The following is a 22,045-nucleotide window of genomic DNA, read 5'->3' as shown; positions in this document are numbered from 1 at the left end:
GGAAATGGCAACCAGTTCAGTATTCTTGCTTGGAAAATTGCACGGAGAGAGGAGCCTGGCGGGCTCCTGGCCATGAGGTCAGAAAGAGTCAGATATGACTGAGTGACTGAACACACACACACACACACACACACACACACACACACACACTGCTCTTTGTGTCCATGCGTGCTACCTCGCGACAGTGGTGCCCGACTCTTTGCAGACCCTGTGGACTATAGCCCACCAGGCTCCTCTGTCCATGGGATTCTCTAGGAAAGCATACTGGAGAGGGTTGCCATGCCCTCCTCCCGGGGATCTTTATGACCCAGGGATCGAACCTGCCTCTCCTGCGACTCCTGCATTGCAGGCGCATTCTTTACTGCTGAGCCACCCGGGAAGACCACACTGTTCTTTATCGGTTGCTATACACCACATAAAAATCTCTGGATGGTACCTAAGTATAGGTGGGAGAATGAAAATGAAAAAGGCCGATGAAACTTTTCGGGAAACCATTTTGACCATAAAGATCCCTAAAATCGCTGAGAAACCACAAATAGATATAACCATTTAGGAAAGTGACGAGTTGCAATACGCTAAGAAAAAAGTACACGATTTTCCATCGAACGAATGACACATCCGACACACATTGAAGCAAAGTTAATGAAGTTTTTAATGTTTTCGTTGGGGTGGAAATGTGCCTCTTCATCGCTACAGGTCTTTTCTCTCCAAGTGAGAGAAGAAAAGTCTGGTTTGCGATGTTCAGGCGGTCCTGAGGCAGTTTATCTGCAGCTGTTGTATCTGATGATCGCTTTAGTGGCCTCGGACATGGCATGCTTGCCGATCTCTCCAGGCAAGAGAAGACGAACAGCTGTCTGGATGTCATGATTTGTGATGGTGCGGTGCTTGTTGGAGCGGGCCAGGCGCCAGGCCTCTTCGGCGATCCGCTCAAACATATCCTTCACGAACGAATCCATGATGTTCACGGCCTCACGGGAGAGACTCAGGCCCGGATGGACTTGCCTCAGCAGCCTGCGGAAATAGATGGCGAAGCTCAAGAAGTCGTCCGGACGGGAGCGGCGGCGACGGCGACGGCGACGGCGGCTCTTAGCCGTCTTCCGCTTTGCCTTCTTTGGCTCGGCATCAGACGACTCTGGTCTGGAGGGCTCTGTTTCCGAGGGCTCAATTTCGGAGGTGCCAGTTTCTCTGGTGCTCAGATCTTCCTGAGAGTTGTCAGAGGCTGGTTCAGCCTTGTGGGAGACACCACCCCCCATGGCTCAGAGGGAAGACCAGTGCGGGCGTTGAAGGCCGTTGGCCGAGTTTATAGGCCCTGCGTTCCCTGACGTCACAGACACTGTCCATATCTGATTGGATAAAATGCAAAGCAGGGAGGCCTGTTACTATGGCAGCCCATGTCACTTCTCACTGGATGTCCCACCTCCCAACTCCTGCCACGCCCCTCCCCCACGCTTAACCCCCAGTCAGCCAAAATCAGTGGTATCTTCAAACTTTCCCTGACCTCCACCAGAAAAATCTTTGAACTCTGCCCCATGTAGGAAACAGGCATCCATTCACCTCAGCTGACTTATGTCTACTATTGATGCATGAGAAGTTTGAAAGATGTCACCAAAGTCACTGAAGTTGAAAAATGAAATAATCAGTTAGAGCTTCCTGAGAGAGTCTGACTGACCTCCATAACTCAAGCTCTTTCAGGCATCAGAGAGACTCAGGTCACTTGGTGGATATTTTACTCCAACACAGAATCTTCTCCTGATTGACCTGCAGTGGCATGAGCAGAATGTCCTGGCTTCCTCAGCAGAGTGCTCCTGAAAATCCTAAGAATTAATTGACCAGCTATTATCTCCGAAACTTATCAAAACCAATGATCAATTTGAAGAGACTGACAAAATCCCATTCTCCAAATACAGAACACAAACAGAAATAGGAATACTTACACATACACAGTGAAAATATTTAACATTTTTCAAATTTTAAATTGTTTTCTTAAACATTATATAGGTCCCCCAAGTACCACACATACTGGAATTGATTAATGATTTATAGCGGTTATTTCTCAAAAAATGATCACTCTTATTGCTGAAAAGCCACCAGGGTGAGATAAAATGAATAAAATGATAAATAAAGCAGCTAGGAGTAAACGTATCTAAGGTGGTGAAAGACCTGTACGTAGAAAAAGTAAAACCCTGATCAAAGAAAGTGAAGATAATACAAACAGAGGGAAAGGTTTACCTTGTTTATGGATGGGAAGAATTGATATTGTTAAAATAAACATGCTATCCAAGGCAATCCACATACTCAGTGCAATTGCTGTGAAAATACCGGGGCATTTTCCACAAAACTAGAACAGACCATTTTAAATTTTGTATGGAAAGACAAAAGACCCTGAATCGCCAAAACAGTCTTAAGGAAGAAGAGCAGAACTGGAGGAATCAGGTTCCCTGACTTCGAACTATATCAGAAAACTACATTAATCCAGTCAGTGTAGTATCGGCACAAAAACAGACACGTGGAACAGAAGAGAGAGCCCAGAAATAAACCTATGTGCTATGGTCAACTAATCTATAATAAAAAAACAGAAGAATATACAGTGGAGAGAAGACAGTCTCTTCAATAGGTGCTGCAGGGATAATTGGATAGCTACATGCAATAAAGTAAAATTAGAACATTCCCTAACAGCATATACAAAAATAAACTCAAAATGGACTAAAGACCTAAATCTAATACATATATTGTGTATGAAGTCATTTTAAGAAATAGAATCCATTAGATATCTTAATGACCTGTGTTTCTTTCACATTTGTAAATTCAGAAATTAAATGAATACATCAGTTATAAAAAAAACATTAAAAATACAAAACAATTGGGTTTTGAAGAGATAATTGGGACCTCAAAGGACTCTGATACACAGAAAATCTAGGATGGAGAAGGGAAAAGCAGTTTGATGTTGAAGATTGGAAGGGGGAGTAACACTAGTAATTATTCACTTCAGTTGATGATTGAGGAAATAAGAGAACCTAGTGAGGAATCACCTTGCAATGTTGTGGTTCACTGTAAAGGCAAAATAAGGGAAATGGCTTCATAGCTGAATTAACAATTGCAAGTCTCAACTCGTGGATGGTGGTGTTGATGGGATAGGCATACCCCATTCAGAAACCTTTTCAACATTACCATTGTTTATGGATTCCCTTAAAAAGAGGACCCCAACACAGCATAGAAGTTAAGTGCAACAAAAAATTTCAGGAGAAAAACCTCATTTCACACTGCCTAGAATCAGAAGTTTCTACCCTAACTCGTTCAGATGATCTAATGTCATTCTTTTCTAGCCCTTATTCTGTTGTTTTTGAAGTGGAAAATCTTGATGATTTTCAGCTTAACATCATAGGGATGCTGAGGGCATTCAGTCAGAGAAGCTAAAAAGTTCATGTTGACTCCATGTCAGCCAAGGAGGGAGTCAAACTGGTAGCCACGGTCACTGAGCCACTCTACAGCGAGGTTATCCTGACTAAACCAATAATGGTCTTCCTGGTGTGTTCGGGTCTAGTGACAGTAGTGTAACAAGTATGATTATTTATCTACTGTATTGTTCATTTTATAAAACTAGTTAAGATCATTTAAATATCATATGAGTATTAGAAAATGGCCAAATAGTAAAGAATCCACTTGCAATGCAGGAGACTCAGGTTCAATCCCTGGGTCCAGAAGATCCCGTGGAGTAGGAAATGGAATCCCACTCCAGCGTTCTTGACTAGAAAATTCCATGGACAGAAGGGCGAGGCAGGCTACAGTCCATGGAGTCACAAAGAGTTGGACACAACTGAGCGACTAATACTTTCAACACTTTCAAGTATTCTAGAGCTCCTGTACAAAATGCTAGTGATTGGGTCACTTAAACAACATTCATGTATTGTCTCATACTTGTGGAGGCTCTAAGCCCAAATCAAGGTTTCATCTGAGTTGGATTTTATGCAAGGTGTGAATGCATAACGGGCCTCCGTTCCTGGCCACTTTTCTTGGCTTGTAGATAGCTGAAGTCTCCCTATGCCTCCCCACGTTTTCTTCCCTATATGTATGTATCTATGTCTGATTTTCCCTTATTATATAGATATAAGTCATTTGGATTAAAACCTACTCTAATGAATGCATTTTAACTTGATCACTTGGTAAATACTCTATCTCCAATTATGATCACATATGAGTATGAGTGTTTATGGCACAGATACATTAATTTTAGAGGCAGAAAATCAACCCTTAGGAGATATGTATTTTGAATTAATTGTGGGCATATCTCCTGCCTCTTCCATCTTATTTAGAGAACACTGGTGACCACTTATGAGAAACAAGGTGGCCCCACCACAGTCATTTTCACAGTTCTGTGATTGTTCAGTAATTTTGTTTTCGTATTTTATTTCTTTTTCTCTGTGTGAGCGAGAAGATAGTGTATCATTTTCAATTGCTGCAAAGTATTCTTTACACCTACAGTTGTAATTATTTCCTGTTGTGTAGGATATAAGAATCTGTAAGTACACCACTGTCAGCCAAACATTGAGATGAAATCCTGATAATCCACGAAATCAAACTTTTCCTGAGCCCTTCAGGAGAGGGACAGGGCTCTACAGGACAAAAAAAACAAAACACTTTCTTGAAACTGGCAGAACCTCATGAGATAAAGGAAAAGAATTGAGGTCCTTGGGCAAGATACTAGAGAGAGCCTCCCTGAGTAGTACAGGTATGAAGTGGACAGTGCCTTTTCAAGAATGGGCAATGAAGGTCTGTATCTTTTGGTCCAAAATAGAAGAATTCTGATGGGCTATTATACCTCCAGGGCTCTCCTTGGTCACTGCAGTAAATATTTAGGAAATGTGAGTCCAATTATCAAGAACATTATTTGGTGTTTTGTGGAAAGTTAGAGAAATCTTATGAGAGAACATTTACAACAACTACAATGGGAGGGGGGGAAGGGGAGAAAAAAGAAAAAAAAAATCCAAAAGAATCTACAGAACAAGTCAAAACAAAAATAATCAATGTTTTTCTTGAGTCACTGCTGTCAGAATCCTTTCCCTCGCTGGGAGTCACAGTTCACCTCACCTCCCTAGAAACCCCTCTAACACTGTGCTGCTGTCTGGACCTGCTGTGGGGGCAGCTCAGATTCTAATCTGGTCCTAATCTTCTGTGTTCTTGTCTCCAACGTCCACAGCTATCAGAACTAGTGCGTTTTCTTTTGTGGGAGCTCTCGATGACCTTTTATATATTCCATAGGCACAGAATCTGCGGATTGAATCTTCAGCTTGTACAGCTGGTGGGAAGGTCTGGGGTCTTCTTCCTTAGCCGCACTGCCCCTGGGTTTCTATTGTGGTTTCATTTCCACCTCTGCATGTGGGTCGTCCACTGGGGTTTGCACCTGAGGCTGCCCTGGAGGAGTTGGGTTTCCCCTGTGAGGGCCAGGTGTGGAGGTGGTGCACTTGCTTGGGTTGCAGGGGTTCTGGCAGCACCAGGTACTCAGGGGAGTTGGCGGCTATGGTAACAGGAAACAAAGTGCTCTAGAAGGGTATCAGTTCAGTTCAGTTCAGTCGCTGAGTCATGTCCGACTCTGCGATCCCATGGACTGCAGCACGCCAGGCCTCCCTGTCCATCACCCACTCCCAGAGTTGACACAAACTCATGTCCATTGAGTCGGTGATGCCATCCAACCATCTCATCCTCTGTCATCCCCTTCTCCTCCCACCTTCAATCTTTCCCAGCATCAGGGTCTTTTCAAATGAGTCAGTTCTTTGCATCAGGTGGCCAAAGTATTGGAGTTTCAGCTTCAACATCAGTCCTTTCAATGAATATTCAGGACTGATTTCCTTTAGGATGGACTGGTTGGATCTCCTCAGTATCGAAGGGACTCTGAGGACTCTTCTTCAACACTACAGTTCAAAAGCATCAATTCTTCAGTGCGCAGCATTCTTGATAGTTCAACTCTCAGATCCATACATGACTACTGGGAAAACCATAGCTTTGACTAGACAGACCTTTGTTGGCAAAGTAATGTCTCTGCTTTTTAGTATGCTGTCCAGGTTGGTCATAGCTTTTCTTCCAAGGAACAAGCATCTTTTAATTTCATGGCTGCAGTCACCATCTACAGTGATTTTGGAGCCCCCCCCCCACCAGAAAACTCTCTCATTGTTCCCACTATTTCCCCATCTATTTGCCGTGAATTCATGGGACCGCATGCCATGATCTTACTTTTCTGAATGTTGAGTTTTAAACCAACGTTTTCACTCTCCTCTGTCACTTTGATCAAGAGGCTCTTTAGTTCCTCTTTGCTTTCTGCCATAAGGGTGGTGTAATCTGCATATCTGAGGTTATTGATCTTTCTCCCAACAATCTTGATTCCAGCTTGTGCTTCATCATCACGTGTTTCTCATTATGTACTCTGCATAAAAGTTAAATAAGTGGAGTGAGAATATACAGTCTTGACATACTCCTTTCCTGATTTGGAACCAGTCTGTTGTTTCGTGTCCAATTCTAACTGTTGCTTGTTGGCCTGCATACAGATTTCTCAGGAGGCAGGTCAGGTGTTCTGGTATTCCCATCTCTTTCAGAATTTTCCACAGGTTGTTGTGATCCACACAGTCAAAGGCTTTGGCATAGTCGATAAAGCAGAAATAAATGTTTTTCTGGAACTCACTTGCTTTTTCAGTGATCCAACAGATGTTGGCAATTTGATCTTTGGTTCCTCTGCCTTTTCTAAATCCAACTTGAACATCTGGAAATTCACGGCCCACGAACTGTTGAAGCCCGGATTGGAGAATTTTGAGCATCACTTTGCTAGCGTGTGAGATGAGTGGAATTGTGCGGTAGTTTGAGCATTCTTTGGCATTGCCTTGCCTTGGGATTGGAATGAAAACTGACCTTTTCCAGTCCTGTGGCCACTGGTGAGCTTTCCCAATTTGCTAGCATATTGAGAGCAGCACTTTCACAGCATCATCTTTAAGGATTTGAAATAGCTCAATTGGAATTCCATCACCTCCCCTAGCGTTGTTCATAGTGATGCTTCCTAAGGCCCACTTGACTTCACATTCCAGGATGTCTGGCTCTAGGTGAGTGATCATGCCATCGTGATTATCTAAGCCATGAAGATCCTTTTTGTGTAGTGTTTCTGTGTATTCTTGCCACCTCTTCTTTATATCTTCTGCTTCTGTTAGGTCTATACCATTTTTGTCCTTTACTGTGCCCATCTTTGCATGAAATGTACCCTTGGTATCTCTAATTTTCTTGAAGAGATCTCTAGTCTTTCCCATTCTATTGTTTTCCTCTCTTTCTTTGCACTGATCACTAAGGAAGGCTTTCTTAACTCTCCTTGCTATTCTTTGGAACTCTGCATTCAAATGGGTATGTCTTTCTTTGTCTCCTTTGCTTTTCACTTCTCTTCTTTACACAGCCATTTGTAAGGCCTCCTCAGACAGCCATTTTGCTTTTCTCCCATTTCTTTTTCTTGGGGATGGTCTTAATCCCTGTCACCTGTACAACGTCATGAACCTCCGTCCATAGTTCTTCAGGCACTCTGTCTATCAGATCTAATCCCTTGAATCTATTTGTCACTTCCACTATATAATCGTAAGGGATTTGATTTAGGTCACACCTGAATAGTCTAGTGGTTTTCCCTACTTTCTTCAATTTAAGTCTGAATTTGTCAATAAAGAGTTCATGATCTGAGCCACAAAATCTGCCAACAAGGTCTCCCGACAAGATCTCTCAACTTCCTTCTTAGCCAAGCCTAAAAGACAGACTCTGTAGTGCAGCACATCAGGCCAAATACCGGATAAACTGAGAATATTTGTATGTAAGAGTACCAGGTACGGGATATTGTGCAGAAGATGTGCACTGCGAGTGAAGTCACGTAAAAGTCTTTTGTGCCACTTTCAGAGGGAAACTATTCGTCTTCCAGACGATCCAGTCGACAGGATTCAAATCACTAATAATAGTCAACTCAGCCACAAGGCAGGGCAGGGTCCCTTTGTGGAACTTAATAAAGAAGTTCCCATGCAAGCCTGTCTGCACCCTCTAATTTTCATTACTCAAATGTTTTCATTCCATCAACAGAGAGTTCAAATACAGACCATGGGCAGGCACTCGTGGAGATGATGAAGACTGCAAGAACACAGCATCCTTCCGGGGCGGTGAACACAGAATGCTGCAGGTTGGTGAGAAGATGGAGGAAAAATGGACCAGAGAATGAAGGGGAGAGTTCAGAGCAAAGATCTGGCTTTTTGGGGTGGTGGGAGCTGCTCCAGACCTGCCTGCAAGCCTTGGGGACATATTTCAAAATGTAATAAACAATGTAGTCTCTGGCCTCAATGAGCTTTGACAATCTTAATGCCTCAGCATACTAGACTAGACCAACTGCAGTGCAACAGGTTAGAGATTCAGGAGATATTATTTGGGGAAAGGGGGACAGTGACTTAAAGGAGACTTGCTCGGTCACACTTTTTCAAACAGTGTGACTACTTAATAGAGCTGGAGCCAGGATTCACCTATATATAGACTGTTCTCTTAAGCATATTTCAATTTCGTGATCATCACGAGATAACCACGTTTATGTGGGATTTCATTTTCTTTCTGTTTGAATACTTCTCTACTTATACAACCGGAAGTTAGCACTACCTTGGAAGTTACATTTTTGTATTAGGACTTTTCTCTCACTTCTCCAACTGTACCAGTTGTGCTAGATGACTTCCTACCACTAAAGATGGCCCAGTTCATAGTAATTCCTCCTGCCATACAAGAGTCTCTCAAAAAAACGAAAAGGCAGATAGAATGCAAAAGCACAGACAAGCCAAGCTTCTGAGGACTGTTTGAAAAAAAGGCCATGGGAAAGTAGGCCATGAGTTGGCTGATTGACATAGTAGTGTGGTTATAGAATCCGTGGCATCAGAAAGAGACAAGCGGCACTCAAAGATGCAGAACAGCCGAGTTTATTCAGCACCGGTGTGGGCTCAGTGGAGTCGCCGCCAAAGACTGAGTGCCTCGGCTTTGTTCTGGGTATCTTTTAATACACCGTAGATTTCCTGCTTGAACAGCTCAGATCCCTCCCTTCCCCAGGTAGCCCTAGTTCCCGAGAAGAGGAGGTGACCACCAAGCAAGAGATCAGATGTGGAAGCGGTGATTGATGAGCAGCAGCTGTTAACACAAGATAAAGGAAGGGAAAGCAAAAGGTTGTTACTTTAATTGGGGGCTTTGATCTGGTTTCTATTTCATTCCCCGCTCTTGATATTTAGGGTGCATCTGCGGCTGTCAGAGAACATCATCATCCAGACCTGGTTGGTAACCCCTTAAAAGCAACAACTAGGTGGCTGTTCTCCGTTTGACAACTCTTTCTATGAATGAACCCTGTTACGTGTTTGATTAGGACCGGTATGAAGCAGGGAATAAGCAGTCATCGGTGAGTATGACTACGACAATCCCAATCATTGTTTTAACCAGAAACATTGTCTGAACTAGAAGATGGGCAGTCTTCCTGATATTTTTAGCTATGTCTGTCACAACTCTTCGATTGTCTCCTATTTGGATGCAACAGTCAGTTTGGTAGAATTTCCCACAAGCTCCTCCTTCCTCCACTATTCGATTTGGATAGATGGCAGTCCTCATCTGGGATTGTTGCTGTGCCAACAGTTCCAACGCAGTTGCAATTTCATTAGTTATACTCTCAAGTACCGCCCGCAGTCGGATTATTCCGTTGAGCATGTAAATGTGGGTCCTGTACCCCCAACTGCCGTCTTGTGGCTACGTGGCCGGACCATAATACGGGATTATCTGTTGGGGGCGCTCAGCTTTGCCCCAACTTTGTTTTCCCCCTAGCTCGAGGAATCATTTTTCTCTATGTCTCAGGTTGTCGCAAATTGGGAACACCAGCGTGTCCCCTGGTGAGTCGGGAAGAGGAAGAAACCTGACTGAATTATTCCTATGGTGCAGGTTCCTCCGCATCTGGATGGGAATCATGAGTAGGCCTTCTCCCGCAAATCCAAAAAGTCCCTCTCGGGGCTGCCATAAGTCTGGGTTTGTGGAGTTAAAATGCTTCCAATATGGGCTAATGCCTGGGATTGCAAGAAAAGGATTAGTATCAGGTTGACTTCCCGTACAGTTTCGCTCTGGAATCCCAGAAGTGGAGTTGAAGGGAGTGCAAGTGTGATTTCCATTCCCTCCCTTTTGGGGATCCCGATACCAGGTTGGGGCCCCTGACCACCACAGACGTTTGTTACAGGTACCATTATAGACCAGGGCTCTTCTACATTTTGTTTCTCTGACCCAGGTATAATGTGTCCCTTCCTGGCTTAGGCATTCTTTGCCTTCTGTTTCCTTGGACAGGGTCCAACTCTGAATAGAACCCCCTGCCCGCCTGCTAGTTGTTCGATTCCATTGGAATAGCAGAGAGGCATCCAGTGCAGTACACTTCCAGGGCCATGTTTTATGCATCAGAGCTCCTCCACAAACACAGCAGCTAGTGACATTTAGTTCCAGGGCTACCTCCTCGGCTAGATGGATAAAAGGATTATTTCCAATAGTGGTCATTTCTAACTTATCTTTGAGGGAAACTCAAAGCTGGTTATAAAGTCCAGAGGACCCCATCTTTGGACCTGATGCCAATGGGTCTGGCTTGGTTACTTGGGCCTTTAACCATTTGACCACCTCCTGGGCTCGTTCTTTCCTAGCCTGGTCTTCCCCCCCACAATCTATCATCCCAAAATGAGTCTGTCGAGTCTAGCAAGCCATCTGTCTTGGGGTACCATAGCACGTTAGGCCATTCACACTGTGGGCTCTAATTGTCCCTCGCAATGATGCTTCCTTTCTCTAGTTCATGGGAAAGCTGAACTATAACATGCGGCTGGTTTGTATGTGCAGTCAGTGAATCCTTGGGCCCATTTACCCTCATGGTAGAAAGACTCCGTACATTCAGAACAATTATCCTGGCTCTCAGATGAGGAGGCGACTTTACAACTTAACAGAACTATAAGGCAAAAATACACTGTTTTCATATTTAAGTTGATCACAGTCGGAGGAGACTCCTAAAAAAGAAGAAGTATGAAGAAGTAGGGAAAGCAGAGAGAGAGTTTTTGGATACAAGTCCACTCTGTGGGAGAGAGGAAAGCCCTATTCCAAATAAGATGAATAGGGGGAGTCCCAGACCAATTAATAACCAATACATCTGCCTTGTGTAGGTCCTATTGGTTCCTCCAGCTTCAGCCGTGTGTTTCTTAACCAGCTCCCGGTGTGGCCCCCAGCAGGGCTTTGGGGTGCTTGTTTCCTTCTTTGCAAGGTCAGGCACAGGAGTTTCTCCAGACTAAGGGTCATTTCCCACTTTTCCTGGCTATCAGTGGGACTTGCAGGTTTGACTCTGGAGTAATGGGTCCAAGCATCTGTTCATGCCACCTTGAGATCAGTGGGGGTAGTTAAGATTACAAAATAGGGCCCTTTCCACATGGGTTTTACAGGCTGTTGTTTGCAATCCTTACCCATACTCGGTCCCCTGGTTGGTGAGGATGTGCTGTTATACCTAAGGAAATGGGTATTCTATCAATTATCCACGTATGTATTTGAGAGATTGTGTGTCCTAACCCTTTTAGCTGCCTATATAAGTCCAAGTTCCCCAGTTCTCTGGTGTCTCCCCTTAAGTTGACTAGCGAGGGTGGTCGTGCATACAGGATTTCAAATGGCAAAAACCCTGTCCGTGCCCCGGGTGAACACCTCACCTTTAAGAGGGCCGCAGGCAACATGCCTACCCAAGATAAGCTGGTCTCCTGGCATAGTTTTGCTAGGGTTTGTTTGAGGGTTCCACTCACGTGTTCCACTTTCCCTGAGCTCTGGGGATGGCAGGCAGTATGCAATTTCCACTGGGTTTTCAAAGCCTTTGCCACCTGTTGTTCTGCATCGGCTACAAATGCCGGTCCATTGTCCAACCCTATGGTCAGACACATTCAATATCTGGGGACAATGTCTTTCAGGAGTGCCTTGGTTACTTGTCTTGCTTTTTCAGTTTGGGTAGGAAAGGCTTCCACCCAGCCTGAAAAGGTGCAGATCAAATCTACAAGGTATCTAAATCCTTGATTTGGAGTGATTTCAGTGAAACCTGCTTCCATATCCTCAAAGGGGGATAGTCCAAAATGTTGTGTCCCTGCTGACCTACTAGGCCCCTGGCGAGCATTATTTTGTAAACAGGTTACACATCACTGGGAGACCGAAGAACAGAGTGCGGGGAGGTGAGCAACGAGATAGTATGGGCCTAGCAACGTCTCTAAGGCAGTCTTGCCCATATGGGTCAGTTCATTTCGCTGGTGCACCAGCTTGTAGGCAAGGTGTTCCAGAACATAGACTCGTGGTCTTGTGTGAGCCACCATCCCATCTTGGCCTTGGTTCCCCCTTCCGTTTTCATCCATTTCCTCCGCAGGCCGGCCGGATTTCCCAGGCTAACAGGGCCCCTGGGCTGCTGGAGCTGTGAACCACTCCCAGGCTGCTTGGCCCAATCTCAGCCATTGGCAGAGAGGGTAGTGGGCGTCACGCTCCACGGACAGGCCCCTAGCCCAAAGGGAGTCGCCTCGGGCCCACCTCACCCCCTTGCCCCGGCTTCCGGGGCTCCAGCGAGCCACGTGATGCCTCTGATTCGCTGAGTGCCCACCTCCAGGCATATTGCCTGTCTTCCATCTGGCAAAACCCAGGTGCGAGCTGCCATTTCCTTGGCCTGTAGAAATTCAAACCATGAATTCCCACTTCCATATCCGAAAAAGACACTCCTGCGTCCCACAGGACCTTAGACATCTGGGTGCTCTCCCAAGGTGTCCCATGAAAGGCAGGGGGGCAATGTGGCTGGAGAGTTTCCTCCATAAAGCAGAGAGCCCGATGTGGTCTGGATGATAGGAGAGTGGGTACAAACCCAGTTTGATACAATTGAGCTCTTTTGCTCAGGAGCCACAGGGTACAGAGCTCTCTGTGTCTCTGTCTCTGCTTCTGGCACGCACTGTTTCTCTGTCCATCTTTCTCCGTGTGTAGTAGGGGCTTGTGTCTGTGTGTCTCTGTCTCCCTGACTGGTGCTGTTGCCCTCTGCCACTCTCCGGACACCGGCACTCATAAAAGACACTTAACCTAGGCATAAAGCCAAAGTTCTCCTCCTGTGTGAGTTGCACCCACGGGAGATCTGACTTTGTCAGTTCACAAAGCTGGGGAATGCTTTCTCAAACTTAGAGGCAAACACAGGCGATCTCTTCTGAACCACAGAAGGAGACAGGCGTCCCTCCCTCCCTCACATGGTGGACATGAACACTGCACAGGACTACGGTGGCTTGGCCACACTTTGGACAGGGGGAGAAACGGGGCATGCTCTAGCTGGCATGAGGGAGCTCCATGAAATGTGCTTAAATGCCAGTCAGTGAGAATGCTAAGGACAGCTCTCCATTGAGGACCATGACTCACCGGTGCCAGAGGCATTGAAGTCTGCCCATTTAGTGTATACAGGCCCTTTCAAAATGGGGCTGTTCTCGTTCAGCCTCCAGGTTGAGAACACACCGCAGCCTACCCTGTCTCCCCAGCCCTGTGGGGTCGGGAGCAGCGAAGAATCAACTGACGCCATCCTTTGCATAGTCCTGATAGCCAAGCTTTCTGCGAAGAGAATAAAGAGTGATGTTTCCAACTGGAAAACTCTGCAGGTAGCAGCTGCTTATGCTGGAGTCCCGTCAGTCAACCAAAGCTTACATACAAAGCAAGGTGTGCTCATGCCCCTGGTCATTTTGGGGCATGAATGCTGCTACACTTGAGAAGGACAGAAAGATCCAAGGGACTGTAGCCCCGCCCCCTCTTCTGTGCCTGGGAATCCACCCCATTCTGTTTCTTGGCTCCTTTCCATCCTCACCGACTTCCCACTGGTGCTTTCTGCCTGCCTATCCTTTCGGCAAGGGATCCAGGGTGCAGCAGCACACTCGGAAAAAGGAAGGAATTCACGTCAGGACATTTTTAAACGAGCAATGTGGTGTCTTCCTCATGACTGCTATTCAGTAATGCCTGGAGCCTAAATACAGCAGGCTCTGCACTGGAACCTGTCTCTCACTGTCCCAGGGTCCCTGCATGCAAACAGCCTGCCGTCCTTGCTTCATCCCTGTTCCCTCCCTCACAGGCAGACACTGGCAGAGGGGCACTCACACACACCGCCCACCTGCGCTTTCCTCACCCTTCTGCACTGCCAGGTAGCTGGAAGTGCCCGGACGGATTGCACGCTCACACCCAGGCTCTCCTAGGATGCCTGGGGATTCACTCTGAGAGCCTACATTAGCATGTCATTTGTCTCGCATGGTGCCAATATGGAACACACTTGGAGAGGGAGTGTGCTGGCTGACAGGCTGATCCTAGGCAGCACTAGCCTAGGACTTGCCCAGATCGCCTTCTCACAAGTGTGGAACAATCTTCAGTGAAGCCGGCTCTCATTCCAATCCTCCTCCTTCCAGTCTCTTCCTTTATCCGAAGCACCCTGGCCTCTTCAAAATCGGGGGTCCTGCCCTAGCCTCGTCCAGCATTTCCACAGGGTAGCCAATGCACCACAGACTGAGGGGTCCACAGACGGTGGTTTTAAATCCCCACATCACTTGATTTATTTCCTCTGGGTGACTCCTCAAACCCCCCACCACTGCTTACGGATACAAACACACATCACAGCAGGAATTGTGAGCTTGTTTATGCCTCTTGATGTAACTGCAGATTTGCAGAGTCACTGTCCACAGTTGTCATCTGTCATCCTTCCCTCATTCCTGTCCCGGACAGGGGCATGACAGAGATGCATGGACCCGTCTCCCCTAGTCTGTGAGCGCCTCGTGCCTCCTCTTCTGGTTGCTCCACATCTCATGTTCTGTCACCTTCATCTCTGTGTCTGCAGAGGCCAGTACCCATGCACACACACATGCAACACAAGCAGACACGTGTCAGGGACAGGGACCCAAATGCAAACAGGGAACACGTGGCAGTACGTGGAGAACCACTGGTTCATTCAAAATATAGAGATTTCCATATTTCTTATAAGAAAATCTCCATTCTGATCTTCAAATGTGAACCATACCAAAGTCCAACTTCCATGAAGGAGCATTAGCACCTAGATTTTGGTATAGGAAATATAAGGAATTCCATATTTCATGGTGGATAATGGTTGTCTTGATATATGTATGAGAAATGCAAAGAATTTCATATTTCATGAAGAAACAGTGGTGCTGACATTTTCCCTTGTGAAATAGGGGAATACCAATACTATATTGGATCTCCGTGTCTTAAGAAAACCAATGCCTAGATTTTCATGTGTGAAATGTAGAGTATCCCATATTTAATGTAAGAAAATCACCACCCAGATTTTCATATAGGAAGTATAGAGAATTCCATAGTTCATGTAAAAAACTCTGGATACAGATTTTAATCAAGTGAAATACAAAAAAATTCAACATTTCATGTAGTAAAACCATCGTTGAGATTATCATATGTAACATACAGAAAATCTATTTTTAAGAGAGTAAAAATGTCACAGTGATTTCCATATCTGAATTATGCAGGGTTCCATATTTTATGTAGTAAAATTGGTATGCAGAATTTGAAAGATATCTTAAATATACAGAATTCCTGATTGCATGAGGGGAAATTGGCACCCAGGTTTTCCTATGTGATACACATAATGTTCAATACTTCCTCTAGGAAAGTTTGAGCAGAGGTGTTCATATGTGATACATAGATATTTCATATTTATGTAGAAAATGGATGGCCCTAGTTCAAATCTGATATATAGAGAATTCCGTATTTCATACGGGAATATTGTCACTCATATTTTCATATATGAAGCATAAAGATTTCTGTATTTTTTGTGCAAATATCTGGGCCGAGATTTTCTTATACTAAATGTGAAAAATCTCATATGACAAGTATGAAAATCTGTTCACAAATTTCTATTTGTGAAATGTAGAGGTGTCCTAATTAATGTGGGAAAATTGGTTCCCTGATTTCTATAACATGAAATATAGAAAATTACATACTTATGTCAGAAAATCTTAATTAAGATTTTCATATATGAAATATACAGAATCCCATATGTCAATATAGCAAAAGTCTTTGTTCCAATTATCATCTGCAAAATGTATGTGATTCCATATTTTATTTAAGCAAATCTGCACACTGATTGCCACGCGTGAAACATACAGAATTTGGTATTCCACATTTGAAAATCTATGCCCACCAAAGCCAGGCTAATATTTTCATATGTGTTGTGGAGAGAATTGAATATTTAATGTAGGAAAATGAATGTCCATATATTCAAAGGTTTACCATGGAGAATTCCATATATTGTGTAGGAAAATGTGCTCACAGATATTCATAAATGTAACATAAAGAAGTCAATATTTCCATTGGGAAAACTTTTTCCAGATTTTCTTAGAGCGTATTCCATATATCATGCAGGACAATCTGTGCCTAGATTTTCAAATGTGAGCTATAGAGAATTATATATATTTAGTGCAGAAATAACAGCATCCTAACCCTTACCCGACACCCTAACCCGACACTCTAACCTGACACCCGACACCCTAACCCGACTGCCTAACCCGACACCCTAACCCGACACCCTATCCCACACCCTAAACCTAACCCACACCCTAACTTACACCCTACTCAACCCCTCACCCCTAGACTTACCTTTTGAAGACCTCTGTCTGTCTGTGGATTTATGTATGTCTCAGTGTGAGTCTTCTGTTTTTTGATAATATTGCTGAAGTTGTAAGTGAGTTCTTATTTAAATAATCTAAAGAAAAGGAAGCCCTTACAAATCAAACAGTTCTAAATACAAGAAAAAATTGACCTAAATGAATTTTAGATTCATGTGAACTGGGAAATAGTCAATATTAAATACCTGGTATTTATTTTTTTTCACTACTCTAGACATGTCTGAGTCATTAACAGTAAGCATAAAATTTTTATAGTGCCTAGGTTTATTATAAGTTAAATATTGCTATATTGTTATGTCTGTCACAAGCTTGTCAACAAAGAAAGTACCTCTAAAAACAAACAAACAGAAAAACTCCTAAAGAATGTAAATGCGATATGAGCTTTTAGATAAACTGTTAAAAATAATTATACTTTAAAATATCTATCTACAATAGTCTCAATTGAAGGCAGAGGAGAAGGGGACGACAGAGGATAAGATGGTTGGATGGCATCACTGACTCGATGGACATGAGTTTGAGCAAGCCCCGGGAGTTGGTGATGGACAGGGAAGCCTGGCATCCTGCAGTCCATGGGGTCGCAAAGAGTCAGACACGACTGAGCAACTGAACTGAACTGAATTTACAATAGTTTCTCCAGATTTTGGTTACCTGAATTTCTATCGTTGTGCTAAACTAAGTGATGACAGTGTATTGAATAGCTAGGTCATTTCCAAATAAATAAGGTTCTGAGACATTCACTACTTGACAGGACCTTCCTCTTACACAGACACTAAAGAGGTTTTTGACCATCCATGAATAGTGTCTGGTGCCATCCTAAGATGTTCACTATAAGAAAGCAAAAATGTTTTTTAGATAGTATCACTGATACGTATGTTCACCAATCTATAGAATGCCAATGTAAAAGTCAGTTCTTTGTTGCTTAAGGAAAATGTATGTCTTGTTATTAAAGAAGGTATGAGTAATGAAATCACATTTTATGAAGGAAAAAGAAATAGTTCTGACTTCGGGTGGCAGTTTCAGGATGGGAGAAGCAAAGGAATGGGTACGGAAAGGGATAAGGAGGTTTTATGGGAAGTGGACCTCCAGAAAAGTGTTTTGTGCCTAGTACAAGTTTTCTTGAGAGGTTGAACTGCCTTTGCTAATGGATTTTAAGTTTCTTTACCTCTTGAGTGATCTGTTCTAGGTTGACCTTTGAAATCCTTTGTTAACTTTGGCTAAGTGGATAAGTATTGTTTCACAGTGACTTATGTCATCCTACTTGACTGTTATAAACCCTTTTGATATTTATAAACAAACCTTCCTAAATAATTGACGTCTAGCTACCTTTGGGATGCTTCAGAGGGCCCCTGAGACCTCCCAAAGAGAGATATTAAACAGCCCGAGTTCATTTGGCATGTTAAACTACATGGGAAGTGTTGTCAGAAGAAGTGATGGATCTTCTCAAGTTATATTGTATGGTTGATGATACTAATATAGATATCCTAGAAATTATGTGACATTCATGAAAATCTGATATGTTTTGGTAAAATGCTGTCAGTTATAATTCTAGTTATCATATTCAAGTGTTTCAAGTCACAGCAATGGCCAGATTACTTTGTCAATTTCAATTTAATCAGGTTTTAAACATGCCTTCTATGGTTTCACACTGATGCCTTTGCAAAAATACTGCTACTTCAAGATATATGGAAAAGACTTTTCTAAGCTTACCCATAAACAATTTTTTTTCTGTCATCTGGTAAGCTGGTACCAGACTGGAATTTGGTCTAGTCTCTAGGATCATCGAAAAAGCAAGACAGTTCCAGAAAAACAGCTATTTCTGCTTTATTTACTATGCCAAAGCCTTTGACTGTGTGGGTCACAATAAACTGTGGAAAATTCTGAAAGAGATGGGAATACCAGACCATCTGACCTGTCTCTTGAGAAACCTGTATGCGGGTCAGGAAGCAACACTTAGAACTGGACATGGAACAACAGACTGGTTCCAAATAAGAAAAGGAGTACGTCAAGGCTGTATATTGTCACCCTGCTTATTTAACTTATATGCAGCGTACATCATGAGAAACGCTGGGCTGGAAGAAGCACAAGCTGGAATCAAGATTGCCGGGAGAAATATCAATAACCTCAGATATGCAGATGACACCACGCTTATGGCAGAAAGTGAAGAAGAACTAAAGAGCCTCTTGATGAACGCAGTTGAATCCATGCAGGCTGAAGAGCACCAATGACAGCAGAGAGAAATCGTTCTTCTATTGCTTCCTACACAAAAAAATAAATAAAAGAGAGAAGAAAGCTTGTAACTCTTTTTCTGACACTCAGATCACCAAAGGGAGAAACTGCTATGAATATGTGGATAGAAAGGACACGTCTTTGGCCAACTGGATGAGGTGAGTGCAGTGAGTCTGCAGTTTGTAGACGTCGCTCTTCCCTCAAGCCCACACCCCTTTCCTTCTCAACCTGTCTCCCTCAATAGCTTTCACATCTTCTTTCCTCTTTTCCTTCCATATCATGCTCTTTCATTTCAAAAGATATTGGAAAGAAAGAAATACAAATATAGCATGTGCCCTCAAAATACAAGTCTATGTGCTAAACAAAACTGGGGGACTTGAAAACAACTTGAGGAGTCTAGATTCACCAGGGACACTGTAACTCACTTAATTGACACTTACCAAGCACTTCATGTTTCAGTTTAGACAGTGAACTTCATTACTGAAGCAGGTCACACAACCCATGTCCTTTTGGAGAACATACTGCAGACAGACATTAGCCAATTGGTTTTAGAAATAGTAACTTTAATTTTTCCATTTTTGAGTAACTGCACAGTGCCAGGATAACCTAACACGAGAGACCTTGAGTCCATGTGGGCAACAACCTCCCCAGGCTCGGTTCCAGTGAGAAGTGAGCCCTGAGGCCTGGGAAGGAATGCGGGGCAGGATGGCCGTGAGCATGGCCATTCTCTAAGGGCCTCTCCTTTCATCAGGGCAGGCAGAAAGTGAATAAACTATTACTGTTCTGGGTCTCAAGCTATGTCAGAGCACTCTCCAAGTTTCCATGGGAGGGGGTGGGCAAGTGAACAGGACCCTGGATACACATGGGGAGATTGAAGAAAAGCCTCGGGAGAGAAGGCAGGCTGGGGTGAGTGCTGAGGGGTGTGTGCTAGCCTAGGAGCACCAAGTCCTGTGGAATGAAAGAGAACTTAATTTAGAACTTAGGGGAGCTGGAGGTCACCAGCCTCATGGACAGTCCAGGTGGAGACGCGGCTGGGACTGGGCTCCGGAAAATGGCTAATTAGGTAAGGAGAGAAAAGCATTCCAGCCAGGAAGAGGACCAGAGACAGGATCTGGAAATAGGAATTCGCACGGCCTGGTCGAAGGTGTGAACAGAAGGTCCCCATGAGGGGCGGTGGGAGCCACAGCGGCCTCAGAGTCTGAAGGCAAGGAGCTGGGCATGGTCCGACAGTGGGGGGCGCTCGTCACCTGAGGTTTCTTTTCCTTTCCCTGCCTCGACCCCAGGTATGTGAACTGTGCCCGGGACGATGAGGAGCAGAACCTGGTGGCCTTCCAGTATCACCGGCAGATCTTCTACCGAACCTGCCAAGTGGTCGGGCTGGGCTGTGAGCTGCTGGTCTGGTACGGGGACGAGTATGGCCAGGACCTCGGCATCAACGGGACAGCAGGGGGAAGAGCGAGCTCGCGGCCGGGAGAGGTGAGCGCCACCCCTCTTCCAGCGCCCCAGCCCACCCCGGGGAGCCTCCCTGGTCCGATTCCAAAGCAGAGTACAATCCAGTCTAAAGTCAGTCAAGTCGCAATTAAAATGCCTCAGAATTAGATTCATTTCATATGACTGTTAGGAAAGATTTTTATGTGAAAAATGTTAGTTCTAATTTTCAACATTTTATGCAAAAAATATGTAACATCACCTTCTGCTGAAAGGCTCAGAAGCAAAAAGCAAGTTTTCTAGCACCTACCAGCTCTCTCACCTTTCCCTGTTTCTTCCTCATTTCCTCCCATTTCTAAGCGACAGGAGTCCAGTGATTTGCATTCAGTCACTGTTTCAGTTTGTTGTCCTGTGAGTTCATACTCTGTGCCAGACAGGGCTCCACCCACCAAAACAGACAGAACCACTGCCCTGGGGCAGCACCGGCTTCATACCAGACAGGGGCTGGTGCTCTGAGGAAAACAGTGCAGGAAAAGTGCCTTGGATCAGTGTGAGCAGAAGGCGGGGTGTGGTGCAGGATGGTGGGGCAGGGTCTCTGCAGAGATAACACCCGTGGGAAAGGATTCCAGGCAGGGGAACAGCCAGTGCCGCAGCCCCAGGGCCGGGACGAGAGGCCATGCCGGTGGTCGCAGGAGGAAGCACAGAGGGACAGGAAGGAGGCTGGACGGGACACGGAAGCCTCAGGGCCTGTGTCCACGTACAGGCCCCAGGGGTCTTTCTGGGTGACACAGAACAACCGTGAGGTTTTCAGCTGCAAGCGGCATGTTCTCTGTTCTGTGACAATGCTTTGGTTCATTTTGGGGAAGAGACAGCAGCGGAGAGTCCCCTCAGAGGTCAGTTCATTGCCGGACACGAGGGGAGAGTGGGCTGGCTGAAGATGCACGGGAGTGAGGGTGTGAGGAGTCTGGCTGGAGATGTATTTTTAAACAGGACTTCCTAGTGCATGTTAAATGGACTAAGACTGAATGAAATAAATGAGGTATGAATACTGGTGAGGCTTGAGAAAGGACATGCCTTTATTTTCGGATTTATGGAAAACTGAGAGAGGAGCAATTTGTGAAGCAGTTGGGGCAGCAGGAGCCAGAGACCTGTAGTCAGTGGGACCTGGGCCACTCGGTCTCGTCCAGTCTGAAACCCACTTCCTGCAGAGATCGGCACAAAGGCTGCTCTTTGAACCAGGAGCCGCAAAGTCAGCTTTACTCACACCTGCTCTAACTACCCCCTGTGCTACCTCCCATAGGCAGAGAGCTCCAGGCCAGGCGCCCCTAACTTAATAGACCCTTTCCCCTCACAGGGAGCCACTCAGGAAGATTCTACCTAAGTCATCAAGAGTCTTATCTCTCAGTAGGGTAAAATACCTGTGGCCACTGTGACATGACTTTTCAGATACTGACACACAGGGAAAGGTCCCTGCAGATCCACCTCTATCAGGAGAGACGCTGCTCTGATGCTGCTGGAAGGTCCCTAGTCCGGGTGATACGTAGAAAAGGCCCTTGACACAAGCTTCCCGGATTTCTGTAGATGTAGAGAATAAGGATGGAATGGAAAAGTGGACTGTAGAGACACACTTGATGGGAGACAAATCGTGCGCTGTCAACACCAAGATGATTAGTGGGCAG

The 22,045-nt window shown here is 44.8% G+C and overlaps 1 protein-coding gene and 1 pseudogene across 26 annotated transcripts in view; one reads left to right on the top strand and one right to left on the bottom strand.

Moving 5' to 3' along the window:
- The window catches only part of LOC145537065 (histone-lysine N-methyltransferase PRDM7-like), a 44,126-nt gene that overhangs the window by 21,072 nt on the left and 1,009 nt on the right, over positions 1–22,045 (top strand). For 5 of the 25 annotated variants that reach the window (XM_081567574.1, XM_081567562.1, XM_081567567.1 and 2 more), the window contains 4 exons: positions 8,086–8,182; positions 9,261–9,424; positions 18,329–19,096; positions 20,222–20,414. In XM_081567574.1, the coding sequence (XP_081423700.1) occupies positions 19,092–19,096; positions 20,222–20,414 (198 nt within the window). In that variant the 5' untranslated portion in view covers positions 8,086–8,182; positions 9,261–9,424; positions 18,329–19,091. Of the gene's footprint in view, positions 1–8,085; positions 8,187–9,088; positions 9,425–17,147; positions 19,097–20,221; positions 20,415–22,045 lie in introns of all 25 variants that reach the window. The other 20 variants (XM_081567576.1, XM_081567563.1, XM_081567569.1 and 17 more) reach the window with 6 other exon arrangements.
- LOC145537066 (histone H2B pseudogene) lies at positions 629–1,275 on the bottom strand (annotated as a pseudogene). Its single transcript, XR_014076157.1, has one exon. The product of XR_014076157.1 is annotated as a histone H2B pseudogene (transcript).

Source organism: Giraffa tippelskirchi, chromosome X, assembly GCF_054371585.1.
Source record: "Giraffa tippelskirchi isolate mGirTip1 chromosome X, T2T-mGirTip1v1.2.pri, whole genome shotgun sequence".
In the NCBI taxonomy this organism is placed as follows: Eukaryota; Metazoa; Chordata; class Mammalia; order Artiodactyla; family Giraffidae; genus Giraffa; species Giraffa tippelskirchi.
Note: the sequence above shows the minus strand (reverse complement) of the source record. Positions and strands in the feature narration are given on the sequence as shown.